The 18,378-nt window shown below is 62.2% G+C and overlaps 1 protein-coding gene across 12 annotated transcripts in view; it reads left to right on the top strand.

Annotated features, from left to right (window-relative positions):
- Positions 1-18,378, top strand: part of MCF2L (MCF.2 cell line derived transforming sequence like) — a 104,436-nt gene that overhangs the window by 59,111 nt on the left and 26,947 nt on the right. For 7 of the 12 annotated variants that reach the window (XM_081297221.1, XM_081297223.1, XM_081297215.1 and 4 more), the window contains exons 4-8: positions 4,467-4,557; positions 11,834-11,953; positions 16,132-16,248; positions 16,720-16,869; positions 17,692-17,816. In XM_081297221.1, the coding sequence (XP_081153347.1) occupies positions 4,467-4,557; positions 11,834-11,953; positions 16,132-16,248; positions 16,720-16,869; positions 17,692-17,816 (603 nt within the window). Of the gene's footprint in view, positions 1-3,466; positions 4,096-4,466; positions 4,558-11,833; positions 11,954-16,131; positions 16,249-16,719; positions 16,870-17,691; positions 17,817-18,378 lie in introns of those variants that run through there. The other 5 variants (XM_081297216.1, XM_081297219.1, XM_081297212.1 and 2 more) reach the window with 5 other exon arrangements.

Genomic DNA, 18,378 nt, shown 5'->3' with positions numbered 1-18,378 from the left:
CCCTGTCCCCTGGGATCTCCTGGCCCACTCCTCACAGTCAGGAGTGCTGCTGTAAGGAAGGCCAGTCCCCCTGGCCTGTGCCCTGTCCCCTGGGATCTCCTGGCCCACTCCTCACAGTCAGGAGTGCTGCTGTAAGGAAGGCCAGTCCCCCTGGCCTGTGCCCTGTCCCCTGGGATCTCCTGGCCCACTCCTCACAGTCAGGAGTGCTGCTGTAAGGAAGGCCAGTCCCCCTGGCCTGTGCCCTGTCCCCTGGGATCTCCTGGCCCACTCCTCACAGTCAGGAGTGCTGCTGTAAGGAAGGCCAGTCCCCCTGGCCTGTGCCCTGTCCCCTGGGATCTCCTGGCCCACTCCTCACAGTCAGGAGTGCTGCTGTAAGGAAGGCCAGTCCCCCTGGCCTGTGCCCTGTCCCCTGGGATCTCCTGGCCCACTCCTCACAGTCAGGAGTGCTGCTGTAAGGAAGGCCAGTCCCCCTGGCCTGTGCCCTGTCCCCTGGGATCTCATGACCCACTCCTCACAGTCAGGAGTGCTGCTGTAAGGAAGGCCAGTCCCCCTGGCCTGTGCCCTGTCCCCTGGGATCTCCTGGCCCACTCCTCACAGTCAGGAGTGCTGCTGTAAGGAAGGCCAGTCCCCCTGGCCTGTGCCCTGTCCCCTGGGATCTCATGACCCACTCCTCACAGTCAGGAGTGCTGCTGTAAGGAAGGCCAGTCCCCCTGGCCTGTGCCCTGTCCCCTGGGATCTCCTGGCCCACTCCTCACAGTCAGGAGTGCTGCTGTAAGGAAGGCCAGTCCCCCTGGCCTGTGCCCTGTCCCCTGGGATCTCCTGGCCCACTCCTCACAGTCAGGAGTGCTGCTGTAAGGAAGGCCAGTCCCCCTGGCCTGTGCCCTGTCCCCTGGGATCTCCTGGCCCACTCCTCACAGTCAGGAGTGCTGCTGTAAGGAAGGCCAGTCCCCCTGGCCTGTGCCCTGTCCCCTGGGATCTCCTGGCCCACTCCTCACAGTCAGGAGTGCTGCTGTAAGGAAGGCCAGTCCCCCTGGCCTGTGCCCTGTCCCCTGGGATCTCCTGGCCCACTCCTCACAGTCAGGAGTGCTGCTGTAAGGAAGGCCAGTCCCCCTGGCCTGTGCCCTGTCCCCTGGGATCTCCTGGCCCACTCCTCACAGTCAGGAGTGCTGCTGTAAGGAAGGCCAGTCCCCCTGGCCTGTGCCCTGTCCCCTGGGATCTCATGACCCACTCCTCACAGTCAGGAGTGCTGCTGTAAGGAAGACCAGCTCCTGGATTCAGTGGGTTTCCTCCTCTGTAGTGGGACTGTGCCCCGTTGGTGACAGTTCCTGAATGTCTGGCCAGGCGGTCCTGCAGTCCACTCCACTGTGTGATCCAGTGTGTTGAGTACAACTGTGCTCACCTGGTGTCCCTGGGCCCTGGAGCTCCGTGGACAGCTCAGTCCCCCACGGCCTGCTTCCCACAGCACTGGGGACCTGCAGATGGGGGGCGCACCCCACGTGAGGACCCTTCCCCAGCTCACCTCTTGGGCAGCACTTTAGACCTCGGGTGGGGTCGCACCTTTGATGCGTCCTGGAGACCTTTCAGTCCCCATCCCACTGCCACAGTGACCACCCCCCGCAGGTCCCTCCCACAGGTCTGTGGCTCCATGGTCTTGTCCCTGGGCCCTGCCACAGCAGCCACCTCCTCTGGCCTCAGCTGCCTCCTCTCACCTCCTCGTTCCCCTTTGCAGTCGACCTAGTGACCACAAGCCAGCAGGACAGCCACTGACCACACATGGCCTTCTGCTCTAAAGTGAAATGTCATGCCCGTGCTCTGTGGGGCTCTGTTTCAGAGCACCTGTGGCCAGGGGCTCTGTGCTGAGTGGCCATGGTCTCTGGCATGGCCATCTCAACAGCCACCGCCGTCACCGTTGGAGGTGTTGCCAGAGCTTGTCCTCCTGGCCCTTCCCCCAGAGGAGAGCCACTGCCGTCACCTGCTGGAGACACTGGTGTCCTGCTGCAGAGGCGCGGTGGAGCTGTAGGCTGGCCTAGGCAGCCCTTCCCGCTGGCCCCTCCCCAGCCCAGGCTGCTCCGCCAGCCACTGTCCTGCTGGTGGCAGGTGGGAGCCTCCAGGGTGGAGAGGAGTCACGGCAGCCTAGGCCAGAGGCCGGAGCCGGCCAGCAGCCTCTGCAGGTGTGGCTCTTGGGGGGACATGGCCTTTCTCCTCAGTCTGTTTCTTCTTTGGGCTGGTGCACAGCTGGTCTGGGCGGCACGGGCAGAAGGGCAGGGTACAGGCCCTGGGAGCTGTGGACAGGTCTCAGGAGGCCTTCCCTGCGGTGATGGTGCGTCCGGGGGGCTGTGAACGAGTGGAGGGCAGACAGCCGGAGGGCTGGACGGCCCTTCAGGCTCTTGCACACAGTGAGGCCTCTGATTCTTTGGCCACTTCTAATCGGAAAGAAAGGTGGTATTCAGCCCATTCGCTGCCCAGGGACTGTGGGCTTTGTGCTCTCCTTCTCACGGAGTTCTCCTCTCCTGCCTTGTCAGCCAGAGAGTACAGCATCACCGCAGCGCATGGGGTGTCCGAGGCCCCTGGGCCCTCTCCCACACACAGCCTGCCAACTGGCACTCCCCCCGGTGCCTGGCCAGGCAGGGCCACAGAAGGGCCTCCAGGCTGGAGACCCTGCACAGCTCTGCATGAGTGACATGTGCCCTCCAGGTAGGGACCAGGGAGGGAACTTCTCTGTAGCCTTGTGGCTTCCAGGCCCTGTGTATGGGCCCCACCACATGGCCCGTGCCCTTCCTGGGCCAGCCCTCCCTGGCCTCCCCTCCGGCTCCTTTCTTCCAGGAGACGAAGCTCAGTGCCCTCCAGGGCACCGCCCCCTGTGCCCTGTGCTGGAATCCCTGGTCTCTGACCTCCCACTGTGGTGCCAGCACCCAGCAGGCCTGAGCCTGAGGACCTGGCCCCTGGGCTGTGGCTGCCAGGCCCCGGCTAGTTCCCCACTCTTGCTGCCTGGCTTTGGGGTGCAGGCTTCTCTGTGCCTCAGCATCTCCCCCGTCAATGGTGAAGACACCTGAGGGAGTCTGTGCAGGGCTGTCGGGGCCTCCCTCACCCTTGTCACCACGGGGCTTGGAGATGTTGACCTTGGCTGTGTCTCTCCCGCCACGAAGCCCCTGCCTAGCCCCCCTCTCTGGATGAAGTGGGTGCCCCTACTCCCCATGGGGTCCTGCAGCAAATGCAGCTGGGCAGGCCTTGGGAAATGTGAAGCCCCGATGTCCACCCCCAGTGTCTGGCTGCCCTGTGCCTGTGGCTCCTGCCCACCACCACCACACCAGACCTGAGGCCAGCAGAGCTGGAGCAGATGGGCCTTAGAGGCCAGAGCAGGGAGGGGGTCTGTCCTGACTTCACAGCTCCACGGACCCTCCTAGTGGCACCAGCCGGGCCCCAGGCTGTTGAGCCACCAGCAGCAGAGGAGCTATTCTGAGTAAAGCTCATGTTTATTCATGTGTCACTGAGCCAAACTGCCCTCCGCACGTGCAGCCCACACCACCAGCCTGGTGTGAGCAGTCAGCAGGGTGGACGGTGCTTCATGCCCCACAGTCAGGGTGTCATATCCGGGCATCAGAGGATCTTCACAGAGTGCCGCATGCAGAGCACCGCACGGCCTGCATGTTGGAGCGTCCTGTGGAGCTGTTTCCCCAACTCCCATCAGCGGCTGGCTTGGGCATGTTCAGAGACGTGGGAATTAGCAATTCGAGTCGGTGCCTTCTGCCGGCCTGACTTCTTCCTTCCTGCTGTGGATTGGCTGCGCCGGCAGCTGCTGGCACCACACAATTGGCTTGGTGAGAAGTCACAACGGAGGCAGAGCTCCCACACTGTGACTCAGGCTCCTGCCGGGCGGAGCAGAGGGCCGGGAGGCGCTGCACCAGGAACGCTGTCCTCTTCGCCACCGATGCTGCTGCAGAGGGCAGGTGCCCGCATCGCACTCCCGGCAGAGGCCCTCGAGCCTCCCGAAGCCTCGGGACTTTTCTCCCGAGGTCCCAGTGCTGCTGCTGGAAGTGACTGTTTAACGTGGACCGACACAGAGACCTCAGATGCTAGGACGCATGGGATGTACAGGTCCTAAAACTTGCTTTGAGGGTTTCGTCAGCTGGCCACCCAGGAAAAGACGATGACCAGCTCTTATGGGCCCTAAAGTGCCCAGCCCCAGGAAGAGGGCTGTGCGTGTGCTGGAGCTGACACGTCTGTGTCAGGCAGGAGGCGCCAACACCTGTCCTCTTCAGACAGGAGCGAGTGTGGGAGAGTGCAGACGGGCTGCACGGGCCCCTGGACCCCTGCGCCCTGCCGCCGGCCCCCTGGCATGCACTTGACCCTGCCCCGGCAGTGGCTCAGGATTCTAGGAGGGTCGCTCGCTGTGAGGCTGCCAGGAGGCTACGTGGGCAGCGAGGCTCCCGCCTGCTCTCGCTAACTGCAGCTGTCTCTCCTCTCAGCCTACAGGATGCAGGCATTGGATTCATCCTGGTGATAGACCGAAGGCAGGACAAATGGACCTCCGTGAAGGCGTCGGTCCTGCGGATAGCCGTAAGTGCTCTGCCTCAGTCGTGGCCAGGGGCCAGCACCCTGCCCTCTCCAGTCCATGCTCTGATGCTTGTGTGAAGTGGGAGGGCTCAGCAGTGGGTGGCTGGCTAGCAGGTCCAGCACAGAGTGGGCTGAGCCAGCACTGAGCCCACAAGGGCTCCAGAGATGCCGGGCGTGCGTGTGTGTGTGTGTGTGTGTGTGTGTGTGTGTATGTGTGTCTGCTTTCTCAAGGGCTGGCTCTTAGGGGCTTTTTTAGAATTGCACTAACTCGTAAGTGGAGCACAAAAGTCCTGCACAGGCAGATGGCTGGGTACCACAGCCTGCAGGACAGAAGTCGGAGAGTGTGCTGACCTCTTTCTAGGTGACTCCTTCCCACCGGGCTCTTGGTTCCTTCGCTCACACACCAAGAGGCCTTAGCTTTCCTCAGCAACCCACCCTGCACTTGGGGGACCACCTTCACTCAGGGCTCACAGGCAGGTTCTGAGCACTCCCTCCACAGCAGAGAAGCCTGTAGCAGGCTTTCTAGAGGCACAGATGGGGTCGGAGAAAGCCCTGGGTCGTGTTTCCCACCACGGCTTCCCGCCACCACCCACCAGCTCAGTTCAGGTACTTCTTCTGAGCTGAGTCCACCCACACTACTTTTCACAGCTGCAAGGGACCCAAAAAGTCTGGTTGTCTGCCAGCAGGGTGCCCAGAGCAGGCTCCCAGGCCTCTCCAGAGGCCTGCACTCCCTGGGTCCACCCTCCCGGCACCCGGCTCTGGGTTTCGCATCCACGACATCGTGGTGCTGGCCTCGTGGGCTGCGCGCTGGGTTCTGGTGCTTCAGAGGGACGAGCGTCTGCCCACAGGTGTCCTCAGGGTTCCACCTGTAAGGAGAAGGAGGGGCTGAGGCCTTTCTCTAATCACAGCCACTGGTCGGGGCCGGCCTGTGCTGCGCAGCCTCCTGCACTGCCCTTGCTCTGAGGAGGTCCCTGGAGGGCAAGCCCCCTCCCGACCCTGCCGGTTCTGCCCGTGCCGCCACTTGTCTACAGTGGGGTGTTACATAATCAGCCCCTCCCAGCTCCCACAGCCCAGAGGTCTGGACAAGGCTTCTGTGAGCACCAGTTCACAGCCCGCATCCATTTCACCATCTCAGACCTCAGGTGCGTCTGTGCACGCCACCGCAGCAGGCCATTCTGAACTCCTAGGCAGGCCTGGGGGTTGGCCAGTCCTGAGTCAAGCACCACGAGGTCCCCAGTTAGGGGTGCCGGTGTTCCCAGGGAGGTCCACACTGGCGAAGGAGTGGCATCCACCTGGTCAGCCCCGCTGGTGTAAATGACCATAAGACTTGTCCCAGCGTGATGTGGGCAGAGTCGGAGGTGGCTCTGACATCCCTGGGGCAGACGCCCAGTGGGTGCATTCCTGCTCATGCCCACATGGGTACCAGGCCTCCACCTGCTGATGTACAGGGTGTCCCCACACCCCTGCCCGCCTGGCTCCTCCTTACCCTTCCCCCAGCACCTCCCCAGGTGCCCCCAGCACCCCAGGGCCGGGCCCCACCTTCTGGAGACACCTGCACACCTGCCTGGGCCCTGTGGAGGCCTGACAGCAGCCATGTGTTGTCCTGGGTCGATGTTAGGAAGTCCCCAGTACGAGGTTGCTGTTCTAAACACAGGAATCTTTTAGAAACAGGCCTCCGGGTTCTGTGCAGCTGAGCGCCCTGGCTGGGTGCTGAGCTCTGGGCACAGGATGAGCTCAGCTGCTTCCCGCCTTGAGTGGACTCCGGAAGCAACCTGGCTCATCTTTGAAACTTTGTTTTGGAAAATCATAACTGAAAAGTTACTATTTGAGCTTTTTAAATTTGTTTTTGCACCATAAAAATACTGATTCTTCCCAGCATTCTCGGGCACTGTCTTGGGTAGTGCAGAAGTCAGCCTTTCCCCAGCAAGACCGTCCGGAGGGAAGTGCAGGGCTGTGCTGGTGTAAAAGGGAGAGACTGTGTTGGTGCAGGTGTCATGTACCAGAGCACATTCTGAGTCCCCACCACGCACCATGGAGATGCAGAGGGATGAGAAGTGCCCGCAGGCAAGGAGGGTGCACAGCATCAAGGCATCGATGAAGGGGCAGGCGGTAGGCAGGAGCTTGGCCAAGGCTTGGCCAGGGCAGGTCGGCATCTGTCCTGCGCCCACCTCCTAGAGGACGTCACTGGAAGGGCCGTCATGAACACTGTGCAGAAGGGGACGTGAGCAGCCAGCAGATGTGGCGGGGAGGAGCCTGAGCCAGGGACCCTCTGACGTCACTGGGAGAAACCAGGAAAAGCCCAAGGAGGCTGGGGCTGCAGAGTGAGGGGCCTGTTGGGGCCATGGCCATCCGTGCCAGGCCCTCTGTTGCTCTGAGTTGGGGGGACGGGGCAGAGGAATGTCCTGGCTCTGTCGACATGGTGTGCTGGAGTCTGGGGAGGCAGCCAGGGAGAGTAGCCTGCGATGATCCCTCCAGGGTCTTTATTTAATTTTGGCACCAAAGATAGAACCCAGGGGTGCTTAACCACTGAGTCATGTCCCCGGCCCTTTTTATTTTTTTATTTTGAGACAGGATCTTGATAAGTGGATTAGGACCTCGATAAGTTGTTGAGGCTGGCTTTGAACTTGTGGTCCTCCTGCCTCAGCCTCCCAAGCTGCTGGGATTAGAGGCAGGGGCCACTGCACCTGGCTCCTGGGTCTTGGTGCCATGTTTCAGGGACAGCTCTGTGGACTCTCGTGAAGGATGACAGCCCAGATGGGGACTCTGCCTTCATCAAAGTAGCTGGGAAGCCACCCCTTGGCACCGGCCGAGGCCAGCCCAGCCTGTGCTCCAGGGCAGGTTCCACCAGCGCCTGGCAGGGGGCCGTGGGATGCCCGAGGGCAAGCAGGTGAAGCAGCTTCTCCTGCCCGGGCGCTGGCCACCAGCGAGATCCGCACTTACATAAGGCTCTGCGACTGCGGGCTATTCTTAGCCATCCGGGCTGCCTCACAAGCCAAGCTTTCCCTAATCTGGAGTGTTCTCTTTTCTTTTTTGCATGCCTTGGAATAGAAATAGACGACTCTGGCAGAGCAAAATCCTGGTTCCTAAAATCAGACTCCCTGTGCTTCTGCCAGGAGCAGGGCATTGTCCATCTGACCACGTGTTGGAGACTGACTGGGTGCTGCCCATAACAGGGTCCTGCACGGGTTGCCTGTCACAGGAAGGGCAGGTGGAGAGACAAGACCCAGAGCAGAGGACCTGGGCCTCCCCTGTCCGTCAAGCCGTTGGTTGGAAGTTCAGACAGTCCCGGGATGAAGGTCTTTTACAAAGCCCCTATGTCTGCTCTTGCAGGATGCTACGTCAGAATCTGACTCTCTCCTGCTGTATGGTGGGGCCCTTCTGGATTCTGTGGTGGATGCACACATTAATACCTAGAGCCAGCCTGATTCAAACGGAACCTCTGCCCGAGGGGGTGCCAAGAAAATTGGGTTTAAGGAGGTTTGTTGTCTGCCTGAGCCAGAGCTGTCTTGCTGCAGTGCCCTCTGAGTGCGTCCAGGGTGCCAAGGAAGCCTCCAAGGGACCAGGACCTCTAGGTCATCTAGCAAGCAGCACACTGGGCGAGGTGCCAGGGTACCAACCGCCACGTTGACCCTGCGGGTGCCCGTCACCAGGCTCCAAGGAGAGTGGCAGCAGGGGTAGGAGCACCCTGGGGGAGGAGCCTGAGTGGGCAACATGAGGGCTTCTCAGCAGAGTGGACTGGCTGGGAGCCCAGCAGGAAGGCAGTGCTGTCCCACAGGAGGTGGGTCCCTCCAGGACACGAAGAGAGGCACAGGCAGCAAGGGTGGCCAGTCAGTGGCTCCAGGGGCACAGGCCACCTAGGAGGAGGCCTCCCTGAGGAGGGAAAGCCATGTCTGGAGGTCAGGGAGCTGAACCCACTCTGCAGGACTGGCGTCCATGTTGGGCAGCCAAGCTGAGGCAGGACCCAGTCATGACCAACAATGGCCAGGTGACTGCCACCTGGGCGTCATGGTGGGAGGGGACTGGCACTTTCTAGGCACACACTCTGCTGTGAGACGCTGCTGACTCACCACTTGGGCTTCAAGAGACCAAGGGACCTTCCATCAGGCTGGAGGGCTGTGACCTCCCCATCACCAGGCCCCAGCTCGTCCCCTGAAGTGGTGGCCCCAGCGGTGGTGCTGGTCCATGCAGAATATTCCGGAAGGCAAGATGGGCAGGAAGGTCTCTCTAGTGTGAAGGGGATTCTTCTTTGGAAGACTGTGCCCTTCCACTTAGTTTCTTCTTAATGACATTTGTCACTGCCTTAACAAGACGTAACAAGTGGGAGGTCTCAGGCACCCCCTTTCTACCCTCTTCCACTGGACTCTGGCACCTGAGGGTCTTAGCCACGGCTCCCGCCACCCTGCTCCACGGGACTCATGCCCTGTATATCCCAAAACTGCTGAAATAACAGTTTAAAATGTGTCTCCAACAAAAGAGAGGACTAGGGTGTTTAGGGTCTGCTCAACGCATGGCCGGGTCACCCCACGGTGGCGCCTGTTCTGCCTGCCACCTGGCCTGCTGGGGAGCTGCTCACCTGGGAGGCCCCACAGTGCTCCTTTTCCAGCCCCACACATGGACCTCAGTCATCTGCTTGGCTCGTTTTTGTGACATGGAGCTCATTATGCATGAGGGGAATACCTGGTGGCCCGAGTTGGTTACAGGTGGCTAGAGGTCTGGTGATATGGCCTCCAAGTACACGGGAGAAGACGAGCCCACTTAACTCAGCACCTTCTCCCTCAGCTTTCAATCCCAGGAGTTTACAGGTCACTTTGGGGGTGGCCCAGGAACTCCATGCATGCCCATCTTTGGGAGCCAACGTTAGAGCTTTGCCACAGAGACACCTGTGAGGCCACAGGGCTCACGGACACTGCACGGGGCCACGGTGCCCACCCACAGCTCACACTCCCCCCGGGCCGTCAGCGTCAGTTCCCCTGCACTCAGCTGTGTGTCCCCTCATGCCGATGTACGCTGTGTGGCCGGTGTAGCCACAGACACTCAGGAAATTCACATGGACCCTGGTGACAGTGGCATGGTCAGCAGGCACAGAAGGGCAGTGACCACAGTGCTGCTGTCAGTAGGCTCCCTTGCCTGCCCTCCTGGGGACTCAGGCCAAGGGGTCTCGTTGTGGCCCTGCTGATGCTGGCCTTGTGCGAGCATGTCCATGCAGACCTCCAGCACCAGGTGGGGCGCCCAGGAATGGACGGCGCTGCCCATTTCCACCCAGCAAGCTGCCCCGAGTCAGACCCACAGGTCTTTGTTAATGCTGAGGCACAGACTTTCAAAGGTGTGTTTTTAAACTCGTTATTTTTGGGTACAATCAGAAATGTAACTGGTTAGGTCTCAGGTGCCATATTTGAAATTATATAACATAAATGTGGTTTTGAGCCCTAAGAAAAGTAGAGTGCTGGTTTGTTTCTGTGTTCACAGGACTAAACGTGCTCTACCACTAAGTTACATCCCACCCTGTCATTTCTTATCTTGAGTCAGGGGCTCACAAGTGCCCAGGCTGCCCTGGAGCTTGGAACCCTCCTGCCTCAGCCTCCCGTGGTGCTGGGATCGTGGGTGTGCCCGCAGCGTCTGGCTTGGCCAGGACGTCTAAACAGTCTTCCCACAGCAGGGTCTCTGTTTCCAAGCCTAAGCCTTGAAGGCCTGGGGTGCTCTCGTTCCGTCAGTCTCTAGAACCCAGTCAGCACCTATTCTAGCTCCTCGTTAGCTCTTCCGGCCCTCACCTCCTGCACCTGTCCCAAGTCCATCAGGATCAGCCCCAGAGAATGGACACTGTTTTCATGTTGGGTGGAAACCCGTGTCCACTTTAAGATGACTCGATGGTCAAGTAACTTACTACACCATTGCCCGTGGCTTCGGCACCCAACAGTCCGCTCAGTTCTGTTTCTATGTCGTGATTCTCGGCCCCTTCTCCAGCTGTAATACAAATGGGGGTCCAAGTCACTGGTACATGCAGGTGCATCTGTGAGGTCCAATGGGGTCAGCTGCACAGTGACAGGCCTGGTTTTAGTGCCGAGTCACATGCCATGGGGAGAGCCCAGCCACTTGAGTAGCTCTGGCCAGGAGGCAGGACACCTGCAGTACAGCCTCTGGTCCTTGTGGCTTTGTGACCTCCTCGTCCAGGGTCTCAAAGGGCACTGCAAAAGCCTATGTCCTGAGAGAGGTGTCGTCAGTCAATCACTTCTGACCTCCTGCTAAACTCCGGCTCACAGGCCCAGAGCTCTGTCCCTCCAGCCAGTGTGGCCGGGCCACCAGCGTTGGCCCAAATGTCTAGTGTGGCACGGCCCAGGGTCAGCTTTAGTGGTGAGTTGGGTCCTCGCCCGTCTCAGTGTCCTCCAAGTTCAGGCCTCAGGGTTGTGCGCTCTTTCTGACCTCTTTGTTCTGCGAGTCTCTTGCCTGGTCATCCAGAGAGCAGACTCTGCCCTTCAGAGATTCCCTGTGGGCCTGGGTCTCCCTGGATCTCAGCACCTGGACCCTCCTGCCTCAGTGTGCATCCGGCATGGCTGTGCTGCTGTGCCTCACTCTGCCAGGCACCGGCCAGACTATGTGTCCCTCCCCAAGTGTGACACGGCAGACCTACTTAATCCTCATTTCCAGGTGGGGAAACTGAGGCACAGAAAGTAAAGTGATGTCCCCAAAGTGACACGCCTCGTGGTGACCAGTCACACTGTGACCACTCGGGGGTGTGCTCACTGGGGCGTAGACGTCTTATTTCTGTGTTAGGTGGTGAGTGTCTATTCTCTGTAGCTGTTTTTGACTCGTTTTCCCCCAGTTTCCTGGATTGTTGTAACAAAGTGCTACAGATTGATGGTCACTCAGAAGTCCACTCTCTGTCGTCTGGAGGCTGGGTGTGGGGTCCAGCGTCACAGAGCTGGTTCCAGGGAGCGTGTCCAGGCTCCCTCTATTGGCCACGGGGTGGCCGGCAGCCCTGAGGTTCCTCGCCCACAGGAGCGTCTCTACTCTCCGCCTCCATCTTCACAGGTTCTCCCTGTGAGTGTCCAGCTCCCTTCCTCTGCACACACTCACGCTTGTCGGACTCCCCAGTGACCGCGTGCCTCTGGGAAGACCCCACCTCTGCAGGGCTGGGCCTGGAGACCCCCCGTGACACCGTAGCCGCCCTGTATCTTCAGTCATGACCAGCACACGAGCCCCCCATGGTCAGCTGCCGTGTAGGTGGGACCCTGTGGCCCCAGCTATCCACCGAGATGGCCCAGGCCCTTCTCCTGTCCCACAGGCCTCTTTCCCAGCAAACCTGCAGCTGGTCCTTGTTCTCCGCCCAACGGGGTTTTTCCAGCGGACTCTCTCCGAAATCGCCTTCAAGTTCAACAGAGATGACTTTAAGATGAAGGTGCCGGTGAGTACCCAGGGACCCGTGCTGTCAGGAGCCCTGTGGCCTGGCTCCTCCTCCGCTGCTCCCACCCGGGCTGCAGGTCCCCCACCCACTCAGCCAGGACCCTGTGCTGTCAGGAGCCCTGTGGCCTGGCTCCTCCTCCCCTGCCCCCACCAGGGCTGCAGGTCCCACCACCCAGCCAGGACCCCGTGCTGTCAGGAGCCCTGTGGCCTGGCTCCTCCTCCCCTGCCCCCACCTGGGCTGCAGGTCCCACCACCCAGCCAGGACCCCGTGCTGTCAGGAGCCCTGTGGCCTGGCTCCTCCTCCCCTGCCCCCACCTGGGCTGCAGGTCCCACCACCCAGCCACCCAGGGCCCCGTGCTGTCAGGAGCCCTGTGGCCTGGCTCCTCCTCCCCTGCCCCCACCAGGGCTGCAGGTCCACCACCCACTCAGCCAGGACCCTGTGCTGTCAGGAGCCCTGTGGCCTGGCTCCTCCTCCCCTGCCCCCACCAGGGCTGCAGGTCCACCACCCACTCAGCCAGGACCCCGTGCTGTCAGGAGCCCTGTGGCCTGGCTCCTCCTCCCCTGCCCCCACCTGGGCTGCAGGTCCCACCACCCAGCCAGGACCCCGTGCTGTCAGGAGCCCTGTGGCCTGGCTCCTCCTCCCCTGCCCCCACCTGGGCTGCAGGTCCCACCACCCAGCCACCCAGGGCCCCGTGCTGTCAGGAGCCCTGTGGCCTGGCTCCTCCTCCCCTGCCCCCACCAGGGCTGCAGGTCCACCACCCACTCAGCCAGGACCCCGTGCTGTCAGGAGCCCTGTGGCCTGGCTCCTCCTCCCCTGCCCCCACCAGGGCTGCAGGTCCACCACCCACTCAGCCAGGACCCTGTGCTGTCAGGAGCCCTGTGGCCGGCTCCTCCTCCCCTGCCCCCACCCGGGCTGCAGGTCCACCACCCACTCAGCCAGGACCCTGTGCTGTCAGGAGCCCTGTGGCCGGCTCCTCCTCCCCTGCCCCCACCAGGCTGCAGGTCCACCACCCACTCAGCCAGGACCCTGTGCTGTCAGGAGCCCTGTGGCCTGGCTCCTCCTCCCCTGCCCCCACCAGGGCTGCAGGTCCCACCACCCAGCCAGGACCCCGTGCTGTCAGGAGCCCTGTGGCCTGGCTCCTCCTCCCCTGCCCCCACCTGGGCTGCAGGTCCCACCACCCAGCCACCCAGGGCCCCGTGCTGTCAGGAGCCCTGTGGCCTGGCTCCTCCTCCCCTGCCCCCACCAGGGCTGCAGGTCCACCACCCACTCAGCCAGGACCCCGTGCTGTCAGGAGCCCTGTGGCCTGGCTCCTCCTCCCCTGCCCCCACCTGGGCTGCAGGTCCCACCACCCAGCCAGGACCCCGTGCTGTCAGGAGCCCTGTGGCCTGGCTCCTCCTCCCCTGCCCCCACCTGGGCTGCAGGTCCCACCACCCAGCCACCCAGGGCCCCGTGCTGTCAGGAGCCCTGTGGCCTGGCTCCTCCTCCCCTGCCCCCACCAGGGCTGCAGGTCCACCACCCACTCAGCCAGGACCCCGTGCTGTCAGGAGCCCTGTGGCCTGGCTCCTCCTCCCCTGCCCCCACCAGGGCTGCAGGTCCACCACCCACTCAGCCAGGACCCTGTGCTGTCAGGAGCCCTGTGGCCGGCTCCTCCTCCCCTGCCCCCACCCGGGCTGCAGGTCCACCACCCACTCAGCCAGGACCCTGTGCTGTCAGGAGCCCTGTGGCCGGCTCCTCCTCCCCTGCCCCCACCAGGCTGCAGGTCCCCCACTCAGCCAGGGCCTTGGCTGGGCCACCTGGAGAGCTTCCCTGGAAAGCAGCTAGAAATAGGACGTCCTACTCCTAGCCCATGAGCTAGGGACACAGCCCAGGTTCTGCCAGTGCTGGGGAAGAGGGTTGGGGTAAAGGGTGAGAGTGTCCCTCAGGGAGCCCAGGCTCCCTGCACCTGCACCAGCCCAGCAGGCACCTCCCGCCCACAGAAGGAACGCTGAAGCACTGCTGCACCGCCCTCTAAACACAGGCTCTGGGGAGTCCTGGAGACCTGTGCGTCCTGGAGGCCTGGTGGTCAGCCACTCAGTGCACTCCCTGCGGGCAGCTGTCCAGGGCCGCTGGGCAGCAGCCCTATGAACGCACTTCTTTCACAAACAGAACAAGAGTCAGGGGCTAGGCCAGGCCCCGCTGAAGACCCCAGGAAAGCCACCCAGATGGCTTCAGGGAAGTGAGGGACCCAGGCAGTGGGGCACTGGAACAAGACCCCGCTGTTCCAGGGCCACGGGCAGAGATGCCACTCTGCCCCACCCCACTAGTCCCTGCTGCCCCTCACATGCTGCTCCCCAGCCGTCCTATGCTCTGGACAAGCAAGAGCCCTTCTCTAAGCAGAATGGGGAGTGTGGGGCCTGAACCCTCCTGTCCCCATCTGTGTGCCTGGCCGTACCCGCCTCCACAGTGGTCCTCCCTGAGGATCACCCATGCCCAGAGGCTGTCGTGGACCAGTGGAGGGACAGGCCGTCACTCTGCAAAGCCCGAGGCCCAGTGAGGCTGCATGGGTCTGGGTGGGCCAAGCCGTGGGGCCTGGAGCAGCAGGCTCCGTCTGAGGTGTTTGGGACCTGCTTCCTGAGCTGATGAAGGGCAGAACCGCAGGTGGTGCCTCTGGCCCAGTCGGGGCAGGCAAGCTGTCTGTGGCCTTGCGATGCACATCACCGAGGGCGGCAAGTGAACCCTGGTGACAGCAGACTGCGCCCTGGGATGTGTCACAGGAGCAAGACAGGAGGCCTGCTGTCCCTGTCGGACGGCTCTGCCGACTGGCACCTCCTGTGTGTTAGCAGGTGGTCAGGACCGGCCCATGGAAACCATCCCTGGCATCTGCAAACTCCCAGGCCCTATTTAGAGGGGTCTTTGGAATTGTAGCAAGGTCGTCTGAAGGACGCGGACCTGCGAATGCCGGGTCTGCTGCAGGACTGTGTATGGAGAGACTCGTAAGCCCAGCCGCGGGCTCCTCTCCCCTCGTGGTTGAAAACACACAATTCCTGGGCAGGTCGTGACTGAGAGGCACAAGTCATGGAGGAGGGGACCGTGTCCCCCAGCTGCCCGGTCTGTCTGGAAGGGGACCATGTCCCTGGGCTGCCCAGTCTGTCTGGCATGCCAGCCCTGAGCCAGGGTTATCTGGCAGCCAGTGAATAACTTCATTAGAAGAACAAAGAGAAAAGCATGAGCCCCACTGAGAACTGTCTCTAGGCGAAGCTGAGACTCGAGTGCATTTGCAGCAGCCACAGGTCCAGACAGGTTCCTCCACGTGGCACCCCCCCAGCCCGTCTCTGCAGTGCAGCTCTGCTGTGGCCACCCTGTGCCACCTGGGCCTCCGCAGCACCCCGCCCTCACCTGCCCAATGCCAGTGGCACTTCCCCTCTGTAGCAACCCTAAGTGTCTCCAGGCTCCTCAGATGTCCCTGGGAGTAAATGGACCCCAGACAAGAGCCCCCCTTCCAGCCAGTACAGTGGCTTAATAATACATGACGAGGTGTCCTCTGACATGTCAGTTGAGCCTCCGCAGGCCTGGCCTGTGGTGCCCATCTGCCAGCTTACGAGGCCCAGTTGACATTTCCATCTGAAACGCGTGGACCGGAGGACCTGAGAAAGGGAAGAGGCATAGAGGGACGTGAGACAAGCCGCACCGAGGAGTCCACTCGGCCATGGAGCCACAGGCTCCCACAGAAGGGGAGCTCGGGGGCTGTCAGACACTCTCCAGTGTGGTAGCCCGACTCTGGGGCTGCGTTGATCCCCGTCAGCTCCCATGAGGACCTCGTGGTGTGTCCAGTGAGAGGGACGAAGGGTTCCTTCTCTGCATGAGAGCGCCGTTGGCTGGCATGCCGAGTGTCCCTTGCAAGACACCCATCACATGTCATTGTCCCTGCCTGCCAGGCTCTCTGTTGAGCCTCTGCGTGTTCCTCAGCGGCACCTGGTCAGACCCATCACTGGGTACCCACTTTGCGGATGAGGAGGTGGAGACGGAGGGAGTAAGCGGCTCGCCGGGTCAGCCAGCTGCAGGGTGGAGCTGGGATCAGACCCCGGCTTCTCTCCTGCACGGCCGTTCGCCACCAGCCGCGCCGGGCCGCGGCCTCCAGGGCAAGTGGCCGCCGCCCCGGCATGCAGGGTGTTCTCCTCATGGGCCTCTGTGTCCTCCAGGTCATAATGCTGAGCTCAGTGCCAGAGCTGCACGGCTACATCGACAAGTCTCAGCTGACCGAGGACCTCGGAGGCACCCTGGACTACTGCCACTCCAGGTGGCTGTGCCACCGCACGGTGAGTAGGTCTGGGGGCTCTGGGGGCTGCGTCCTTGCTGACCCACAGCTAACCCAGCAGAGCTGCCTTTTCCAAAAACACATTCCCATTACCAAGTTTTCTTCCCTGAGAATGAGGAGATGGTCTCAGTGGACCTTACTCATCATGAAGAAACGGCATGAGTAATAAGTTTGGGAGTGGCTTTATCTGGGCTTGGAGACAGAAGAAGACAGAGAGCCCCAAACCGTGCATTGTGTATTGTGACTCTCACACTTCTCTCCACAAGGAGGGAGGGAGGCAGGGAGCCCTGCAGCCCGGGATGACTCTAGGGGGTGCCCGTGCTTGTAGGGCCTGCCCGGTACGTTTCTGAGGACTTGCAGGAGGGCGCTTGCTGACCCAGGTGCCTCTACAGGCTCTCCCCTCTGAGGGTGGTCAGGTGTCTGCTTTCAGAGCGTAGCGGAGGTCTCCCTGACCTCTTCTCCCTCCTCCCAGGCGATCGAGAGCTTCGCGCTCATGGTGAAGCAGACGGCTCAGATGCTGCAGTCCTTCGGGACTGAGCTGGCGGAAACAGAACTGCCCAATGACGTCCAGTCGACCAGCTCAGTGCTCAGCACCCACACCGAGAAGAAGGACAAGGCGAAGGTACTCTAGCACGGGGGCGGAGGTCAGAACACGCAGCCCTCCTCCCATGGACGCGGGGTGTGGGGCAGCTCAGGCAGACCAAGGCGCAAGGGCTCTGGGTCCTCCCGGCACCAGGGAGCGCCAGTCACACCCTCCCAAGCAGCCCCAGCACAGGCCACGCATGTGGTCACGGCGGGGGGCAGGGGGGGCTGTGCATCCGCTCCTGTCCAGCAGGGGCCATGAACCCCGAGTCCCAGCAAGGACAGGTTGGAGGCAGGCCGCTGGATCTCCAGTCCTCCACCGGAGGGTGCACCAGGCAGGATTCCTGCCCAGCTCCCTCACCAGCAGCCACTGGACGGTGGAGACAGAGGGAGTGAGCCACTCTCTAAAGTGCCCGGCTCTCGCGTGCCACTTGGCTCTCTGGGGTGAATACATCCTGCGTCACTTGCGCCCTGGGCAGTGTCACGTTGACAGCTTTGAAACAACCGTGCCGATGGCTGTGACCTGCTGTGTCCTCGGGCTGCACCCATCTGTGCCAGGTGGACCGTCATTCCGAGCCCGGCCTTGTGCCCCGCCTAGCAAGGCGGCAGTGGAGAGGGAGGGCAGGGGCCAGGTTTCAGTTACCTCCCCGTTCCCTGACGCCCAGGGGCTTGCAACCCTACCCGTGCCGGCAGGCGTGCCAGTCGGCCCTGCCTCCCTCCTGCCCGGGTGTGAGTGGGACTTGGGAGCAGCCACGGCAGAAGGGAGGGATTTGTCCGCCGTGCAGGACGCCCAGATCTGCTGGCTCCCGGCCTGCGCCGAGTGCCCCCTGCGGGCTGCAGTGTGAGGCTGCCTCCTCCACAGGAAGACCTGCAGCTGGCCCTGAAGGAGGGGCAGCGCATCCTCGAGAGCCTCAGAGAGCCCCTGGCCGAGAGCACCCCGCACAGCGTCAACCAGGATCAGCTGGACAGCCAGGCCACCGTGCAGAGGTGAGGCCCGGCACCCTCCCTTGCCCTGCCAGGCCCGGGCAGCAGAGCCCACACAGCCTCCGTGGACCTAAGAGCCCAGGGTGGACCCCATACCCTCCTGTGGCTGGGAGAGACACTGGAGGGGCCTGGGAACAGTGCCTGAGGCTTCTCCACCCCACAGCCCGGGCCTCGAGCTCAGCCTCTGGTGAAACGGGCATCTTTCACTGCAGAGGGTAGGACCTGTGTGTTTCCCTGGGTCTCAGCCTGGGGACAGGGCAGGGCAGTGCACCCCACAGTGGGTGTCGCGAGCCAGGGTGTCGCCCCCCGATGTGAGGAGGGGCCCGAGCACCTGTGTGGAGCCTCACCCAGCAGTGCCATGGCCGCGGCCCACCTGGCACGGAGGCGGATTCTCCTGGATTTGCTGCATGGCCTTCTCCCACCTGGCCCTGGTCACATGCAGAGTAGGCGTGCTGTGCTGGGGACATGGGAGGCTCGTGGAGGACGCCCACCTAGAGCTGGTGCAGGACCCACCGGAGGTCCAGCAGCTCTGTGGTGGACACCTCCTCAACTTCCCGGGGAATTA

Source organism: Spermophilus citellus (assembly GCF_964194105.1).
Source record: "Spermophilus citellus genome assembly, chromosome: 1".
NCBI classification, from domain to species: Eukaryota; Metazoa; Chordata; class Mammalia; order Rodentia; family Sciuridae; genus Spermophilus; species Spermophilus citellus.
The sequence above is the reverse complement of the archived record's forward strand: the minus strand, read 5'-3'. Positions and strand labels throughout refer to the sequence as shown.